We start from the raw sequence: 16,166 nt of genomic DNA, 5'->3' as shown, positions 1-16,166 counted from the left end.
TTCAAAACAAAAAAAAAGCATTACTTCTCAAGTGTTCCTACGTTGGAGCACTGATCCCCGATGCCCCTCTCTGCTCCTCTGATGCCCCTCTTTTCTAGGAGAATGTTTGCTGGGGGTATGAGGGGATCGCAGGGTTCTACATACTTAAAAGCCCCGATAATGTATATAGAAACAGCAGGGAATGGCTTTATAAATTAAACGGGGTAAATAAAACCCCAGTATTCTTCTTCTAAATGCCCCACTTAGTTACACAAATAGATACCAATAGCTCCACCCCATCTCTAACCACACCCCCTAGAATAAAATTGCCCCTCTATGGGCACTTGTCGTACTGGGATGTGTGAGGATACGTTACCCTGACAAGTTGGACTTCGCTGTATAAAGTATTCACTGCCGTCTCTCTCGCGGTTTCTGAGGTTTGTCCGTATGCATTTGACGGACTCTGTACCTATTTGATAAATAAAGAATCTGAATAAAGATGTACTGAAAATCTCAAAAACATTTATTCTTTAGCCTTGGAGCTAGGCCGGTAAAAAAAAATTCCACTAAAATCACATGAATAAAAGAAAATTATTAGCAGAAACAGAACAATTAGTGAAATACTACTTTTAACTAATACTGTGTGATCTATAAAGCAGTATCCCCGATAATAGGCACGCGGCCCCCCATCTGCGATGCGAAGCGAACGTCACACCTCAGCATAGGTTGTTTGTGGTCCTCGTCCACGTGCCTCTAAAATAAAATGAAATAAATGATTAGAATACACAGCATTTATGAGCGTAACCAACATATAAGTGATTGAGTAATTATTGTATTAGAGCGGCGAGACGCGTTATGAAGTAGGAGGTGGTTCTGCCACGTTACAGATCTCTGCTCAGACATCAGGGTATTCGGTAAGACCACGGGATTTCTAGACGTCCGACTTAGAGGAGAGAAGAGACCGACGGGATGGGAGAGAGACTTTTAAGTAAAGGGAACAAAAGTACAGGAGGGACATTTATTCCAAAGGAGGAGAAATGATACAACTAGAGGCCAGAGGCTTATATGGGATAAAAGAAAGTTCTACTTTACTGAAAAGGTGGAAGATAAATGGAACAGCCTCCCAGCAGAAGTGGTAGAGGGTAATACATTGAGGGAATTTAAACACATATGGGATAGACATTTGGCTCCTGAACCTAAGATGAGTCCAACAACTGATTAAAGTTTGGGTCTTTACAGAAGGATAAACGGCTACAGGGGCCGAATGGGATGGACCGGGCATCAGACTCTGTTACTCTTCGCTGACTGCACCGAGTAACACAGAGCGAAGTCTCAGCGCCTTCCTCTACAACAAACCCCCAGCTCTTTATAATAATGCCAGTAAGCGCTCGGACATCACAGACTGGATTACACGCGTGTGAACATACCTTTTCTGCAAGCTCGGCAGTAAAAAATACACAGAATCACCGCTACTGATGCGATAGACACAGCCATAATGATGGGAACAGAGACGTGTACACGGGCAGAAGTATTCGGCTCTGTAAGAGTTTGGACAATGTTATTCATTTCAGGGGGGGGAAAGGGACTTATTCACTAAATTGGGGTTTTAATGCATAGTGAAATCCGGGATATTTTGGGTATTTTTCAGTTGGATTTCACGTTATTTCTTTATACTTCTGCTTTGGACGTGTTGGGTTAATTCGCAGGTACTTTAAAGAATGCTTTACCTCTCTTGCACAGTTCCCTGGGGAGAACACTTTTGTCGGCTCTGCTGAGCGGGTTCTCGGCTGAACAGGTGTAGTTCACGTTGGTCGCGTTCTCGGGAACATGGAGGGATCCATTGATCAGATGCAGTCCCCTGCCGTCCGCGCTGCTCCAGGTGATTGTCACGTTGGATTGGTTCACTTTACAGGACAAAGCGCAGGCCCAGGTCTCATTACTGCTCACCACGTGCACAATGTCTATGTCTTCTGGGGAGAGCTTATCTGGAACATAAAACACCGGCTTACAGGATGCCGCTTGAGTTGTAACATTCTGCGCTTTAGGCCATGGTGGTCCAGGGGCGACGGAGACCTCTAGAACGTGCTCGGTGCAACTTACTGGGGTACAACCGTCTCTCTACGCCGTGCAGAGGCAAGAGGGGGCTGTGGGGGGGGAGCTGTTCCATTTGTGATGGACCTTAGCGCTCAGCCTAAGTCTGCTGTCAAGCTTAATTCCCACCTCCTTCCCCATGCGCGGCCCTGCACTTTCATCTCCATTTCCGCTACAGAGGAGGCCAGACATTGATGAGACGCACATGATCCTGACATGTTACAAAGTGGTATACATAGAAAGAATAGAAAGGTTCTAGTAATGGCGTAAATGCAAATCGTGACATATCCAGCTGCAGCAATCCTGGGGTCGTAAAACCTTACAGTCAAAGCAAAATCTTACCCAAGACTCTGAGATCAAATTCCTCAGGCGGCAAGCTTTTATCTGAGCTTATATCAGCTTTGTAAACCTTTTGGTCCTCCCAGGTCACTTTGATGATGATTAAAGATCCGTCCGCTTTGGCTTTTAGTCTTCCCTCGTATTGTTTATATCGAATTACCACATCTTCATTAGGTTTAGTTGTTGCAAAATGGTTTCCATCAGCAAGCCAAGAGATGTCCACAATATCAGAATACGTCTGATTCAGAGACAAAGTTATTTCTTCGCCGGGAGACACAAAAACCTTCCGCCCGTCGGTGCTGGAGAGAACTAACAAGACATTGAAAACAAGTTTGTCAAGGATATTCTTACACTGAGTGTCATAGATACGTGGAACAGCCTCCCAGCAGAAGGGAATTTAAACATGCATGGGATAGGCATATGGATCCTGAATCTAAGACGAGACCAAAGAGAATCCAGCATGTATAAAAAGGGTTCAGTGTTTTATAGTTTTGCAGCCCGAATACTTCATTGTATTATTTTAAACAGCCTTTCAATCAATAACTTTTTAAAAGTTCTGAACTAACTTTTAAAAATATGAAAGGTATAACGCCGCTGGGTAGCGTCTATAATATGAATAAATTCTGTTAATCCGAAAATGCACCGATTGCCTTATTGATATTCAGAGACGCGGGTCTTACCTGTGCAAACAGAAAATATTAACAAACTCCAGAGTAAGTGAATACGGTTCTCGTCCATGTCAGACCGTTACTGACGACACACGAGGATCCGACTGATATGCGGTTTCCTCTTTAGATCGTTCAATATAGTTTGGGGCGTAAACTAATGGGAGTCTCCAGTAACGAACAAACACCAGGGCGTAAATACAAAATAATCCACGTGCCCCAGGTGTCAATTCCTCCTTCCATGCAGTGAGAGCTGCTGCGCCGGTGCTCTTACATCGCATCACATGACCAGACTCCCGCTGCTGATGGAGCCATAATGTGCATTACATCACAGGAGCGGCTCGAGGCCCATAGGCATGCGTCTAGTGTGCATAACGGATAATCCAGCACTGAGAGCCACCGACTGCAGAGTTTAGCACAAACAGATGAATGCTAGACTCTACCACTTCTTCCTGACGACTGTTCCACTTATCTACTGCGCTCTAAGTGAAGGGAAATGTCACAGCAGTGCGTGCCATACAGGTATCTGACAGTGACACCTAGTGGCCAATACTAGAAATTGGGGCCAACACTAGTTTATTAAGAATTAATCAACCCTCCAGCCCCCCCCCCCCCAATACCCCTGGAAGAAAAACATCATAGATGACTTGAGAGGTGCAGAGAAAAGTAGAACTACTTAGAGGGTCGGCTTTGTGTTCTTATTATTTCACCCCAGTATTTGGACTAGTCCAGGATGCAACTGCCCCAACCCAGCTCAGACTGCCCCTGTATACAGAGGAACATGGCGACTGATGTTTTATGTAAATGTCTTCCGTGTATTTCCATTGCACCGTTCCTAGTGTTGCCCTTCTCCATGGTCAAAGAGGGGCACTTTTTGTTTAGGGGTGTGGTCAGAGGCGTGGCAGGGGTTATTTGTGTCACTGAGTGGGGCATTTGGAAGAATAATGGCTTTTATTCACCCCCATTTTATTTATAAAGCCATTTCCTGCAGTTTCTATACACATTATTGGAGATTTTAGGGGTGTAGAACCCTGTGATACCCTCATACCCAGCAAACAAAAGAGCACCTAGGAAAGAGGGGCATCAGGGGAGGAGAGAGGGGCATCAAGGGGATGAAAGAGGGGCATCAAGGAAGAAGAGATGGGCATCAGGGAGAAACTGGCCAGACTAAACGGGGACACTTGGCAGGTATATAATGAGGTTCACACCTTGATTACTATCAGATCTAGAAAAGATAAAGCACGGATTCCTGAGCCGGTTTCACTGTCCCGCATTACAACCCAGCCGCAAAAATGAGAGTTTTATTAGTCTTTATCCACATTCCCCGGTACACCCGGTATGGGGCACTGTCACACTTCGTAGGGCTTCGGGGGGGGGGGGGGGAAATAAGTTTTTAGTTGCTGAAGTAAGTTCTACCCCGTAATGTGCTCATTCTGCCCCCTTTGCCCCACCACGTCGCCTCCTCTAGCCTCTCCCACGTGCCTTCTTTCATCATCCTGTCCTCCGCCTCACTGTTTCCAGGAAGCGCTGCGGCCGTTGCTATGGGACGTGACGACAGACCCGGAAGTGCGTGCTTGCATCCCCCCTTCTCGCCATCCCGTATGCACGGTGAGTTTCCGGTGTCGGCTCATCGCATATCCCAGGCTGCCCCGTGTTGGGAAAATTCACCCCTCCTCGGGGCAGAACCCTCCCCACATGTACCCCACGCCAGGGTATATTCTGCCACAGCAGCTGCTGCTGCTGCCTTCACTGTGCATATAGAATTAACCCGTTATTATACAATAACCGAAATAATAAGAGGCTGCAACGGCCAGGATGCTGCCATCTAATGTGTCATCATAACAAACAGCATTATGTTATCACACACCCGAATGTCAGTATTTTATAGCTTTATTTAATAATGTGTGATTATTATTTGGTTGTTTGCCATTATATATACATATATATATATATATATATACACACACATATATACATATATATATATACACACAAATATTTAGATTTGTCCCCGACGCGTTTCAGGAAATCCACCAGTTACTTTGTTTCAGCCGTTGAAGAAGCGTTTCTCACAGAAATGCTGTTTTTATGGTATGTTCTGCGGTCTCTAACGTTCTCGTTATTCCGTTTTTCAGTTGAGGCGATGAATTTGCGCGACGATCTGACCGGCGGATATTTTATACGTAACGCTAAGAAGATTCGGATGATGCGCATGTTGACGTTACTTTAGTTCGCCTCGAGATCCCGTTTGGCTAATCGGTCATCGCCATGTCAGACATAGTTTTAAACTTGGACTCGGGGCCCTGTCCGTCCGGCGGGAAGAAAGAACATATCAACAAGAAGCATCAACAGTTCCTCAGAAAACGTAAATTTTTGGAAAGAAAGGGATTTCTCAAGCAGAAGCAACTGCCGGCGAAGCCAAGCGCAGGGCATGCCTCAAACTCCTGGGGCCAGACGAAGGAGAGAGGGGGCCAAGATGGCAGCTGGACCAAATTTAACAGGACTAAGAAACCTTCCAATCAAACAGGGCTTGGGAGTGGTTTCCACCAACAAGACGTCCCTGACAAATCAACAAGAAATGCCTTCCGGGGCCAGGGTAGCACGCTCACGGTCCGTGTGGACACCGGCCCACATCATTCACGCGTGGCAAGCTATGTGCCAAACACGGCAACGGCCGTGCCAAACACTTCTTCTGCGCCAAGCCTGGTCAACGGTCGCAGCTATGGTGCCAATACGCATTGTGGAGCTCCACCAGAGCAACACAAAGTGAATATACTGAGCGAGTTTGAAAGCGGACTTCCCCCGGTCTACTCCGGCACAAAACCATCTTACAAACTGGTGGCCATTGACTGTGAAATGGTGGGCACCGGACCGAAGGGGCGGAACAGTGACCTGGCTCGGTGCAGCGTTGTCAGCTACCATGGGGACGTGGTGTATGATAAGTACATCAAACCCGAGAGCCCCGTCACAGATTACCGGTCGAAGTGGAGCGGCATCAGAAGAGAGCACATGGTTAACGCCACTCCATTCAGCGTAGCGCAGAAAGAGGTGAGGAAAGCGGGGATTACGCAACTTTCGGGGTTCAAAGTATTTCTTGGCCCAGCAAGCTTTGTTTCGTAATGTTAAACGTATGATATGTCGAGGCACTTCCAAGTAATAATCCATTTAGAACACATCCTTCCCAAAATGAACGAAACTAAAGCCAAAACCATCACAGCGTGTTAGGGTTCTGAACTAAAGCCGCAGCCAATGGGAGATGAGGAAAGAGGAGAGTCCATGCATGTTATATGCTTCCAGAATACGCACCAGCCAGAAACTGCCACAGAATGCTTTATATTCTCCCAGCCTAGAAACGCCGTATGGAACTGTAGGGTAAAAAGCTGGAGGGATTCAGGGCACCTGTGAGGTCCAAACGGCTTCATATTTCATCTCCCTCTGTATGTTTAAACTGACCCAACAGCTACGTTTCTAAGAGGTGTTAGTTTCGGGAAGAAGCATTTTCAGGCATGCCAGGGAAAAGCTTCATTTTTCTGGCAGAAAGGGGTTTTTCCTTGTAATTTTAATATTTTTGTGTTCTGTTTTCTTCCTTGAGATCTTGAAAATCCTCAGTGGTAAGATAGTGGTCGGACATGCCATCCACAACGACTTCAAGGCCCTGAGATACTTCCATCCCAAGGAAATGACCCGCGATACGTCAATGATCCCCTTGTTGAACCGTAAGGCGGGCTTCCAGGACAAAGAATCGGTTTCTCTGAAACGGCTCGCTAAGCAGCTGCTGCGCAAGGATATCCAGGTAAGGCCAGACCCCTCGCGTGCACCGCCATGGAGAACGGTCACGGATAATGGTGAACGCGGGTAACGTGTCCGTCCCAACCCATCAGTGCAGACCGGCATGAAGGCGTACGGCGCCTGCTGGAGATAACCTGCACCTCGAGACATCGACTCGTGATGTGAGCCTACCTTTTTGTTATTTAGACCGGCAGGAACGGCCATTCATCCGTCGAGGACGCCAAGACTACGATGGAACTTTACAGAGTGATCGAAGCCGAGTGGGAGAGAGAGCTGGCGGCAGGCAATGCCCAGAAATAACACCTTGCGTGCGTTACCATCTTGAGGCAGAAAGTATTTAATCCTCTTCAGATGGGAAGGAATAAAAGCTAAACTGTTTAGTATTGAGTTGTTTTATATATATAAAAAAACCCAAAAAACTAGGAGAATATTTGTGTCATTATTGAGGATGTCCAGGAAATTATCCACAAACTACTGATGTTTTTCTATCGTAGTCAGAATGTCTGGCTGGGTGATTAAGACTGAGCCATTCTTTTGTTCCCCACAGGCAGTATGATAAGGATCAGATAACAGAGCGAGAACTCTAATGGCTGATATGCAGTTGCCTGAAAACATATTATGGGGCAAATACTACAACTGGTTAAAAAAAAAGAAAAAACTGAAAACCGCCCAATATATTTAAAAATTTTTTTTTTTTTTTTTTTTTTTTTAGATACAAAAGGTACAAAACATATAAAAAGACAATAAGTTACAATATATTAGCAGCATATGAAATTGCTTATTGCTGGTCCTCATAGGGCTCCATTATAAGTAGAGGTCTATATAGTTTCTTCATTCATTGTAACTACAATTTTCCATGCGTGCATTTTTTTTGACAAAAAAAAAAAAGGACAGAAATGACAAATAATTTATGGTATCTGTAAAGTCCTTTCATGTATGTATCTCCAAAGTGGGTTGATCTTCTCTCCTCTAATTTATAGATATTTATAGGGTAAATCTTCCCCATATTTCCCAGTATTTATGCATAAGCACATTAGCTCTATAATAACCATATTCCATATTCTTTTGATTAAGAATTTGATTTTTGACATATGTCCAGGAGATTATCTTTTTTTGCCTCCAATTTCTAGCTATAACTACCAGCATCGCTAGGATCACATGATCTGTCAAGTTTTTTTGTTTTACCGGAATCATCTCCCAATCTTGAAGTAATAATGCTCTAAGCGGTGACTTATCTATCTGTTTCTCCACTATACTATTTGCTGGGTTTATCTTATGGAGCCTTTCTGGGACCATATACCATCGACTGATAATTTTAAAATAAATCTCCTGTAGGTTCAGGCAATGGACATTTTTCATAACTTGATTCCAAGCTTTTATCCAGCGATCTGCTGTAAGGGAGGCATTATCTATATTTAAATCAATCTCCCATTTTTTCCAGGCAGGTGGAGCTTTAAGATCATCTATATCCACAATTAAGTCTGAACAAAGTTTTAAAGATTTCTGTTTAGTCTGGTTATCAAATATTTTCATAAACTTTATCACATGTTCATCTTTATTTTTAATTTGATACTAATAAAAAAAAAAATGGCGGGGCGTTCCCCTTTAACTGACCCCGTAATTACATCGGAAGCCGTCCGACATCCTGCGTCATGATCTATGCGTTATCTTTCGCCGTCAGTAAGTAATTGGAAGGACATCCCACACGCCAGAAAAACAAACCACTTCTATCTGACTGCCTCAGCCTCATTACAGCGTTTTCTCTGTACAGAGCGAGTATGCGCGGCTCTTATTTCTAATTGCAGTTTAAATTTGGGTCTAGAATGGGACAAAATGGTTATAATGGCATAAAAAGGCAAATTATCACGATTGCCGGTTAGAAATTCTCAGTGATCTGGGTTTACGAGAGGTACAGATTTCTATTTATACGGCGCAAACATTTGAAGTGTATCGATCCGTAAGCTGTTCATTGCGCATGGATGTTTGCGGAGGTGCAGATACATGGAGTGCTTTGCCGGGTATGAAGAATAAATCGCTCGGCACAGCCAAGACTCCCACCAAACTGTATCAAACTTAGGGCCTGACTTGGTTCTACGGTTAGAAGTGGCTACGAGATGTTCCATGCAGGACCCCCCCATACTTATTTGCCCCCTTTCCTCATCCCCCGGCTATTTGCAGTGCAGGGGTTGTGTTCAGCGCTGGCTTTGTGATGCTCAGGGGGGTCTAATGAGACCCCCGTCTGCATGTGTGGAAAACGTTACTGCTGATTGCAGTGGGAGCACTTTACCCGACACTCATTGGTTGCTTCAAACAGCCAATCAGTGGAATTGGTGAACCATGGAAGAGGGGATCAGCTGCAGCTTCTCCGTAAGCTAAGTATTAATATTAACTTTAATGAACACATGTAAAAGTACTCGCAAAGTATTCTCTGTCTTGAGACATTAAACTGTCCCTTGTAACCTGTGACCCATTTAAGATTTCAGGCCGTTCCAAATAAATATATTGTAGCATTAATTCCGGGGTTCCTTTAGTAAGTTCGGTTCTTTTGCATTCAAACACACACCTTTATGAGATGGAAGTCGTCTTCGGGAGCCTTAAAACCCATGGGGTCACCGGTGGAGCAGATAGATTGGTACAGACCCCCTCCTCGTGCCCGGGTACTATATGCAAGCCGATTAGTGAAAGGATTGTTTATTTGGCTGATACAGGCGGTGTCCACCATAGAAGGGGTTCTCAAACCTCCGCAAACCGCGGAAACCTTTTCCAGACATGAAGTTAGTAACTAATTAACGTTCACCCTGTACTGATCCTCTTTGGTTACATTTCTGATGTCCACCCGCACCGAGCCTTCATTATAGTCTTGGCTTGAAGGACATTAATGCTAAGTCTGGAAGTAGTTTGGAGGTGAGTGTGTGCCGTGTGAACGAGTCGTTGTTGGATCTTGGTGGTTTTACAAGGTTTCTTGCAAAGTCCAGTGAGGTTCATTCTGGAAGTGAGGATGGTCCCGCATGTCCGTCATTCTGAACAGCTCGCGTGGTCTTGTTTTCCTTTGGAATGAAGCCGGTTGGACAGCTGCCCATCAGTTGTGTTCCCTCAGTCTGAAGATTCCCTTCTTGTTGTTATTTAAACTGGTCCTGCCTCCAGACTCGACGTGAATAGAGAATTACGTGGCACCTCGCGTGCATTGACGCAGGCAGCGTACTAAAGATGCCGTTTTCCACCCGTTTTGGATGGATTTTTTTGGTTTGTATCACCCTAAAAAAATTCTAACCTTTGTACCGTGCATTTACTGCCAGCAGGGGGCGGCATACGCAAAGCCAACCATGTATGACTACGATAGTGCCCAGACCATTGGAGTCAGCTGCATTTACTTCGTTTTGACCCACAGATGGTGGTTAAGATGCGATGATCGATTTTACTCGGGTTCCCCCGGATGCTATTCAGCGATATCTGAATGATCCAGATTTTTGTTTTAGACTACAAATCTTGACACCCTCAGCCATCAATATGCAATAAAACTACAGGTGTGTAGAAAAAAATGCCAGCAACTCCTGCCATGCGATGCCTAAACAACCCCTCTTTTGTGCACAAGACTGTTGGCACCTATGCAACGGTGAGAGAGAGAGACTTACATGATTTAGCTTCACATGCTTTCAATTATTCAGCAGAAAATTACTAAAAAAAAAACGACAGAGCCAGACCATAAACAATTAGCTTCATTTATTCAGGATTCCAACCACTTCACCGCAAATCAACAATCTTATGTTTGTTCCTCGCAGGTCACACTGCAAACAGCAACATATACGACGGGACTTACAGAGGAGATGTGTGCTTTTTATTCTCCAGATATAGCTTCAAAAGCAACTTTTTGTCTCAGAAAGGAGGTTAACGATACGATGGGTGTCAAAGGTGGTTTAGGGTCAGTGTCACAACCTTGAAGTTAAAGCATGCGCATGCACAAACGTTGTGTAAAGCTACTTTCCAAAGGAATAAAGTAGATGTGCCGGCAAAATAACCAGCGGAAGTCCTCGGAGTCCCAACGCTTTCCGGCAGCTGACCTTCCACCTCCACCTGAAACTAACCAGGTTCAGATGCATCTGGAGTCCCAGGGAGAGCAAGAACCGGACTCTCCAATCAACGAGGGCACAAAGAGGCAACGCAAGATCGCTCGGAAGCGCGTTCTGTGAACAATGACCTTCGGAGTTGACGTTTCCACAACTTCTCTTCCATAAAGCACTTTAATTGGGCGTAATGCAAAGCAGTTTTAAAGGGGGTCAGGAGAGGGGCAGGCCCGGAATACGTGAAATCCCTTGACTACATTAATGTGTAAGTCCTGACCCCGGCGCCATTATATATAAAACAAAGGCCCGGGCATGACAAGCTTTCTCTTGTGACCCTCGGGTGACAAGCAGGGGGTAGAAACAACATGAAAAAAGGAGCCATCTACCTTGGCTTTGAAGAGTCAACAGGCACACAATGGGTTTACGAGCTGAAATTCTAGGCTCTTAAGGAAACCATAATTCATCCAGAGTAATGGGCCTGTTGGGTTATTGATTATTTTCAACATTGTCTGAAAGACGGGGTATGGAGTGTGGGGCCTCTCCCCGTCTCTAAATCACGGGACCGCTCATAAATCTTATTTCTTTAGTATCACTGCCTTGACCTTGGAGAGTTGGAAGCAAGGTCATGCATGCTGTTACCGGGGCCCCCGGCTGTGATGCTTCTGTGAAAGGATCTTCTGCATTCCAGGCACAGAGAGAAAGTCGTAAATTACCGAGACCCGTCACAGCATTAATGTAACCTGTCATCATACGAGAGATATGGCTGGTCCTAGAGCCCACGTTAATTGCCATCACAGAGGTGACTGCGTAGACTAATTAAACCATGCGCGGCCAGGCTGGGGTTCTGGTCTACGTTCAAGATGGCTCGAGCCATTCAGTGGCTGACGACTAATCAGTGGTCATATAATTAGTCTTTAATTATTTGATATAATGAACACATATACAGAGTCTCCGAAAAGGCCAAGCGTACGATTGGAACATTTGGAATCTCTTCTAAACGGACAGAGTGTCGGTGGACAGATAGCCGGGAGATCACAAGGGCCGGCAGTCAGTGGCTGCTCGTAGCTCCATTCCCACCCAGCTCTCACCTGAGACGGCCTTAAATCACGGCCTGGGAACGTGTCCAGCGTTACATAGTCATGCCTTTCTGCTGGCGGACCGGGCTCTGCACGTCTCGGCTTGTGGTGCCTGTGTGAGGTTCCAGAGATTTAGGAACATGCGCCACCGGCAGAATGGCCCTATTGAATTTTTTTAAAAAGCAGCAAAGACATCAAATTTCAACAAGCAGGTATGAAATCTGAGAGCGAGACCTACGTCTAGATATGTCTTTGTATCAGGCCCTCCGACGCCCCCCCCTTTTATCTAAAAGCGCATTCTTCTCGCTGAATACCCATCAAGGATGGGCGACCCCTGGCTTCTGGTGGACTTACTAACTTTTAACATATATCTGCTCAGCGCCCTGGTGCCGGGTAAATCACACATATCCCGGGATCGAGGTTTCATGTTAAATTTATGCAGACTTGATATTCACCACTTGCTGGGTTACGCCGTTAATGGTTAATTACTTCTCATCCTCGGTACAGAAGGCATCGCTTAGAGCTGTAAATATCCCCGAGAAAGTGAGGGCTCCTGACACTCCTATTAATAAAAAAATCAATAAAAATCTAAAAAGCTGACGTTGCAGCTTTATGTGTTTTTTTTCGATAAGGACCAATAAAAAAAATGTGTTATGTGCATCAGAGCAAATCCTCGGTCTCCAGACTGCTCTGCTCCGGGTTAATTAAGCAGATGTACAGCGAATGATCTCATTACTCGTCACACGCATCCCGCCGACTGCAGAGAGAACGCGTTCAAAAAATAACAAAAAAATGAAACGGTATTTATGGCTTCTAGAAGACTGAGCACCTCTGCAAACGCCATAAATAATAGGACTCGTCTCCTTTCATGTAAAACCAAAGGGGCTTCCAGCTCATTCTAATATAGGATATGTTGTTACAGCCAAATGAGCTGTTTTCAGACTATAAGTCTCACTATCCAGCCAGGATGAGTGGTAGTAGAACACGTAGGCGATCAGTTTAAGAGGGCATTCTCTACGTAGAATCCTATCACAGTCCAGGTTCTATCCGTTGATGGAAAAGGTGCGATCTTGTCTCAGGTCAATTTGCTAAAAGATAAGGCTGGTTCCTTGACTGGGGCTCTGATGAGTTTGACATTTCGAGCCCCTTATTGTCCAACTCCTCTCAACGTGTGTTGAGTGGCAAGCACTAGATCACAAAAGACTACAACAGCAGAGTCCGACGTCTGACTCCTCCAGAGAAGGTGATTTGGTTTTGCCGAGATGGAGCTCCTTTGTTAACTTGACTTTCCTTGAATATGTGCTTTTCATTGCAAATCAACTTGAACTAGTAGTCGGGTTCACCCAAATTTTAGTTGCAAGTTGCTTGGTTAAAGCTGATTCCTTTTGGTTGGCCTTGGCACCTCAACTGTCTTACTAGTGTGTAACGGACGGCGCTCACAAACATGGAGGTTTATCACAAAAGAGACACACACTTAACTCACTTGCTACTCTGTATCACTAACATTCCAAATTACACTGCAAGCTACCTTTAATAGAAGCTTTCTGGGGTTAATAAAACCCAGAATACTTCTGTGACAGGGCCAGGCTAGCTGGCTCATGTGTCATATGAAGTTTAGCCGGGTCACGGAGCACTTTTGTGTCCGGTTCTGTATACTGTGACCCGGTAATATATTATATTGTGTTTATTGTGTAACCGGCCCAGAGACTGATGTGGATTCAGCCCCAGCCTTCAAAGAGACGATCCTATAATCTGGCTGGGGCTCTTAATCAGCCAGCACAGCCCTGTCTGCCCAGACGGCACCCGCACTACAGGGGGGATAACACAGGTGGGGGAACCCATTGTATTCTGTAATCCCCTCACCTGATACATCCCCTGTATACTGATGGGATTTGTGATGGGATGTGGCTGATGGGATTGGGGGTTGGGTTCGGTACACATTGCATTGAGATTGTATATAAGTTCTGTGTGTTTGTAATAAAGAGAGTTCTTCTTGGTTTACTACGAATGGTGGTCTGGATGATCCGGGGATAGCTGAGTGCGATCCGTATGAGGGACTGACTGGTGATTCCTCAGCCCTCAAACAGGGGGACCCAGCCTTGGGTACGGTGACCCTGTAACAACTTCCAATGCCAAAAACAGTGTAGGGAGCAGCGGCCTCTTTTGTAACAAGGATTTACAGGTGCAGAAGAAGTCCCGTCCTTTCATTTCCTACCAGCTTTGTTACATTGACCTTTTCCAAACGTTGACAACAGATCCAAAGTGTGAGCGACACCTCCATTGTTAAGCGAGGCAGAGGTGAGCTGGAAGCGTGAATCATCTTCCCCTTTGTCTGTGTTTTGGGCACACGGTTACCGTGTACATTTAATATTATTACAAGCATTTAGTCTGAGCTTGGCTTCGTTTAGATTATTCTTGGAAAGATGGTTTTATCACCTGAGTCCATGCCAGTTTTCAACCACTGATAGGATGGAAGTGGTGAGCCATGTTCCTAAAGGGGGTCCTTACATTTTTATTGAGTGGGTCACAAATTAGAAGACACTACCCAACCGATACTGCCCCAGAAACCGCACCAAACTGTTTCCCACGCATAGTTTGTTGCAAGTTCTCCAATCGCTTTAGCTGCTCCTCCACCTTCTTGGACCTTCTATGAGCAGACCCTGAGTCTCCAGGCGGCCCTCTGTGCCTGGTGATCTGGTGGGTATGCCAGGGGATGTGTGTTCCCGTCAAAAGAGGATCTCTCTTTGCCTGTCCTTGGGTGTTCAAAGACTAAAAAGATCCTGGATCCTATGAGGTAAACCAGTGACCTCATCCCTCTAAACACATAATCCCGGCACCCGATTCTCATAGCATGAAACAATATGTCAGTACGGGTCTGTGTGGAATATATCCCTCTGTCCCTCTGCGATATAATGTATCGGCACATTATTTACATGCGTCTGTGTAATATAATGGGGGCTTCATAGAAATTCTGAAGCGGTGTGTAGGGGGGGTTCCTTGAGATTTTAATAAAATGGTTTATGTACGCGCATGGAATATTATCGAGTGTCTCCACAGCATACGGTATCGTCACGGTATTTGCACGTGGATGTGTGTGAGTGGGAAGGTTTTCGGCGTGACTTCAGTGTGATATTTTATTATTATTTTTTATAAGTCGATGCTGTTCTTTTTCCCCCCACAAAGCTTTAAATGTTTCCTTAAGCCTGATGTAGGTGGCCCCTCTCTTGCTTGTATTATTTATTCCAACATCTGGAGCTGAGCGAGAGCCGGACTCTGAGGGAGAGGGCTGCTGCGCTTACAAAATGCTACCCTGAGGCTTTCCATGCCAAGCAGGACGGGCTTAACCCCTAACAGCCAAGGGTCTAGCACTCATCCACTCCGGTGACACCGCGCTCAGCACTAATTAACTCCGCAGAAGTACTCTTTCTCTAATTAAATCTGGAAAAAAACATTCCGTGGCCAGAACCCTAAAAAGGAACAGCCCGGTGGGGCTCAGAAATAACAGAACATCTCCTTCCATAACGTGCTAGGAGGTCTCCTCTGTCTTCAAGGCTCCAGAACTTGTCTTTCTAGGCTGAAAAGAACATATCATGCAATAAAAAGATAATCCTGCGATGAGAACTCTACTGAGTCACCCGTGATAAATGAAAGTCATACGTTATAACTTTTCACTGTTGGACTCGCATTTTTATTGAGAAATATTTTACGTTTATTTGCTGTGGTTTTTCAGGGAAAAAATGTGCCCCAAACACTCCATTTTTTTTATTCCTGGTGCAACCAAACATGAAGGATTTTTACCCCTTATAGGCAACGTTGCCATGTGTTTTAAAAGGGTTAATCTGCTTCCGTGCCATTACTTTTTCAACAGGGTCTTGTGACCATGTAACGTTTGATGCATTAGATGCCCACGTTAAAAGTGTCACATGACACAGCAACATAGAATCTTCCGGCCCATCTGGTTGCCCGTCTAGTCGCTTGTTGGTCTCGTCTTAGATTTAGGATCCGTATGTCTATCCCATGCGTGTTTACATTCCCTCACTGTATTAGCCCCTACCACTTCTGCTTGGAGGCTGTTCCACTTATCTACCACCCTCTCAGTAAAACTTTCCTATATTCCATTTAAGCCTCCGACCCTCTCGTTTTAGATTATGGCTTCTTCTTCTTCT

At 45.1% G+C, this 16,166-nt stretch overlaps 1 protein-coding gene across 1 annotated transcript; it reads left to right on the top strand.

The window, feature by feature from the left end:
• The first annotated feature begins 5,342 nt into the window (after nt 1-5,342).
• Nucleotides 5,343-7,163, top strand: LOC149280516 (interferon-stimulated 20 kDa exonuclease-like 2). The gene is made up of 3 exons (XM_089500497.1): nt 5,343-6,122; nt 6,667-6,867; nt 7,050-7,163. Exons 1-3 carry the CDS (start codon nt 5,343-5,345, stop codon nt 7,161-7,163), a joined length of 1,095 nt encoding a protein of 364 aa, XP_089356623.1.
• The last annotated feature ends 9,003 nt before the right edge of the window (nt 7,164-16,166 follow it).

The sequence above is a fragment of the Sceloporus occidentalis genome, unplaced genomic scaffold, assembly GCF_023333645.1.
Source record: "Sceloporus occidentalis isolate IW3139 unplaced genomic scaffold, rSceOcc1.0.p SCAF_155, whole genome shotgun sequence".
NCBI classification, from domain to species: Eukaryota; Metazoa; Chordata; class Lepidosauria; order Squamata; family Phrynosomatidae; genus Sceloporus; species Sceloporus occidentalis.
Note: the sequence above shows the minus strand (reverse complement) of the source record. Positions and strands in the feature narration are given on the sequence as shown.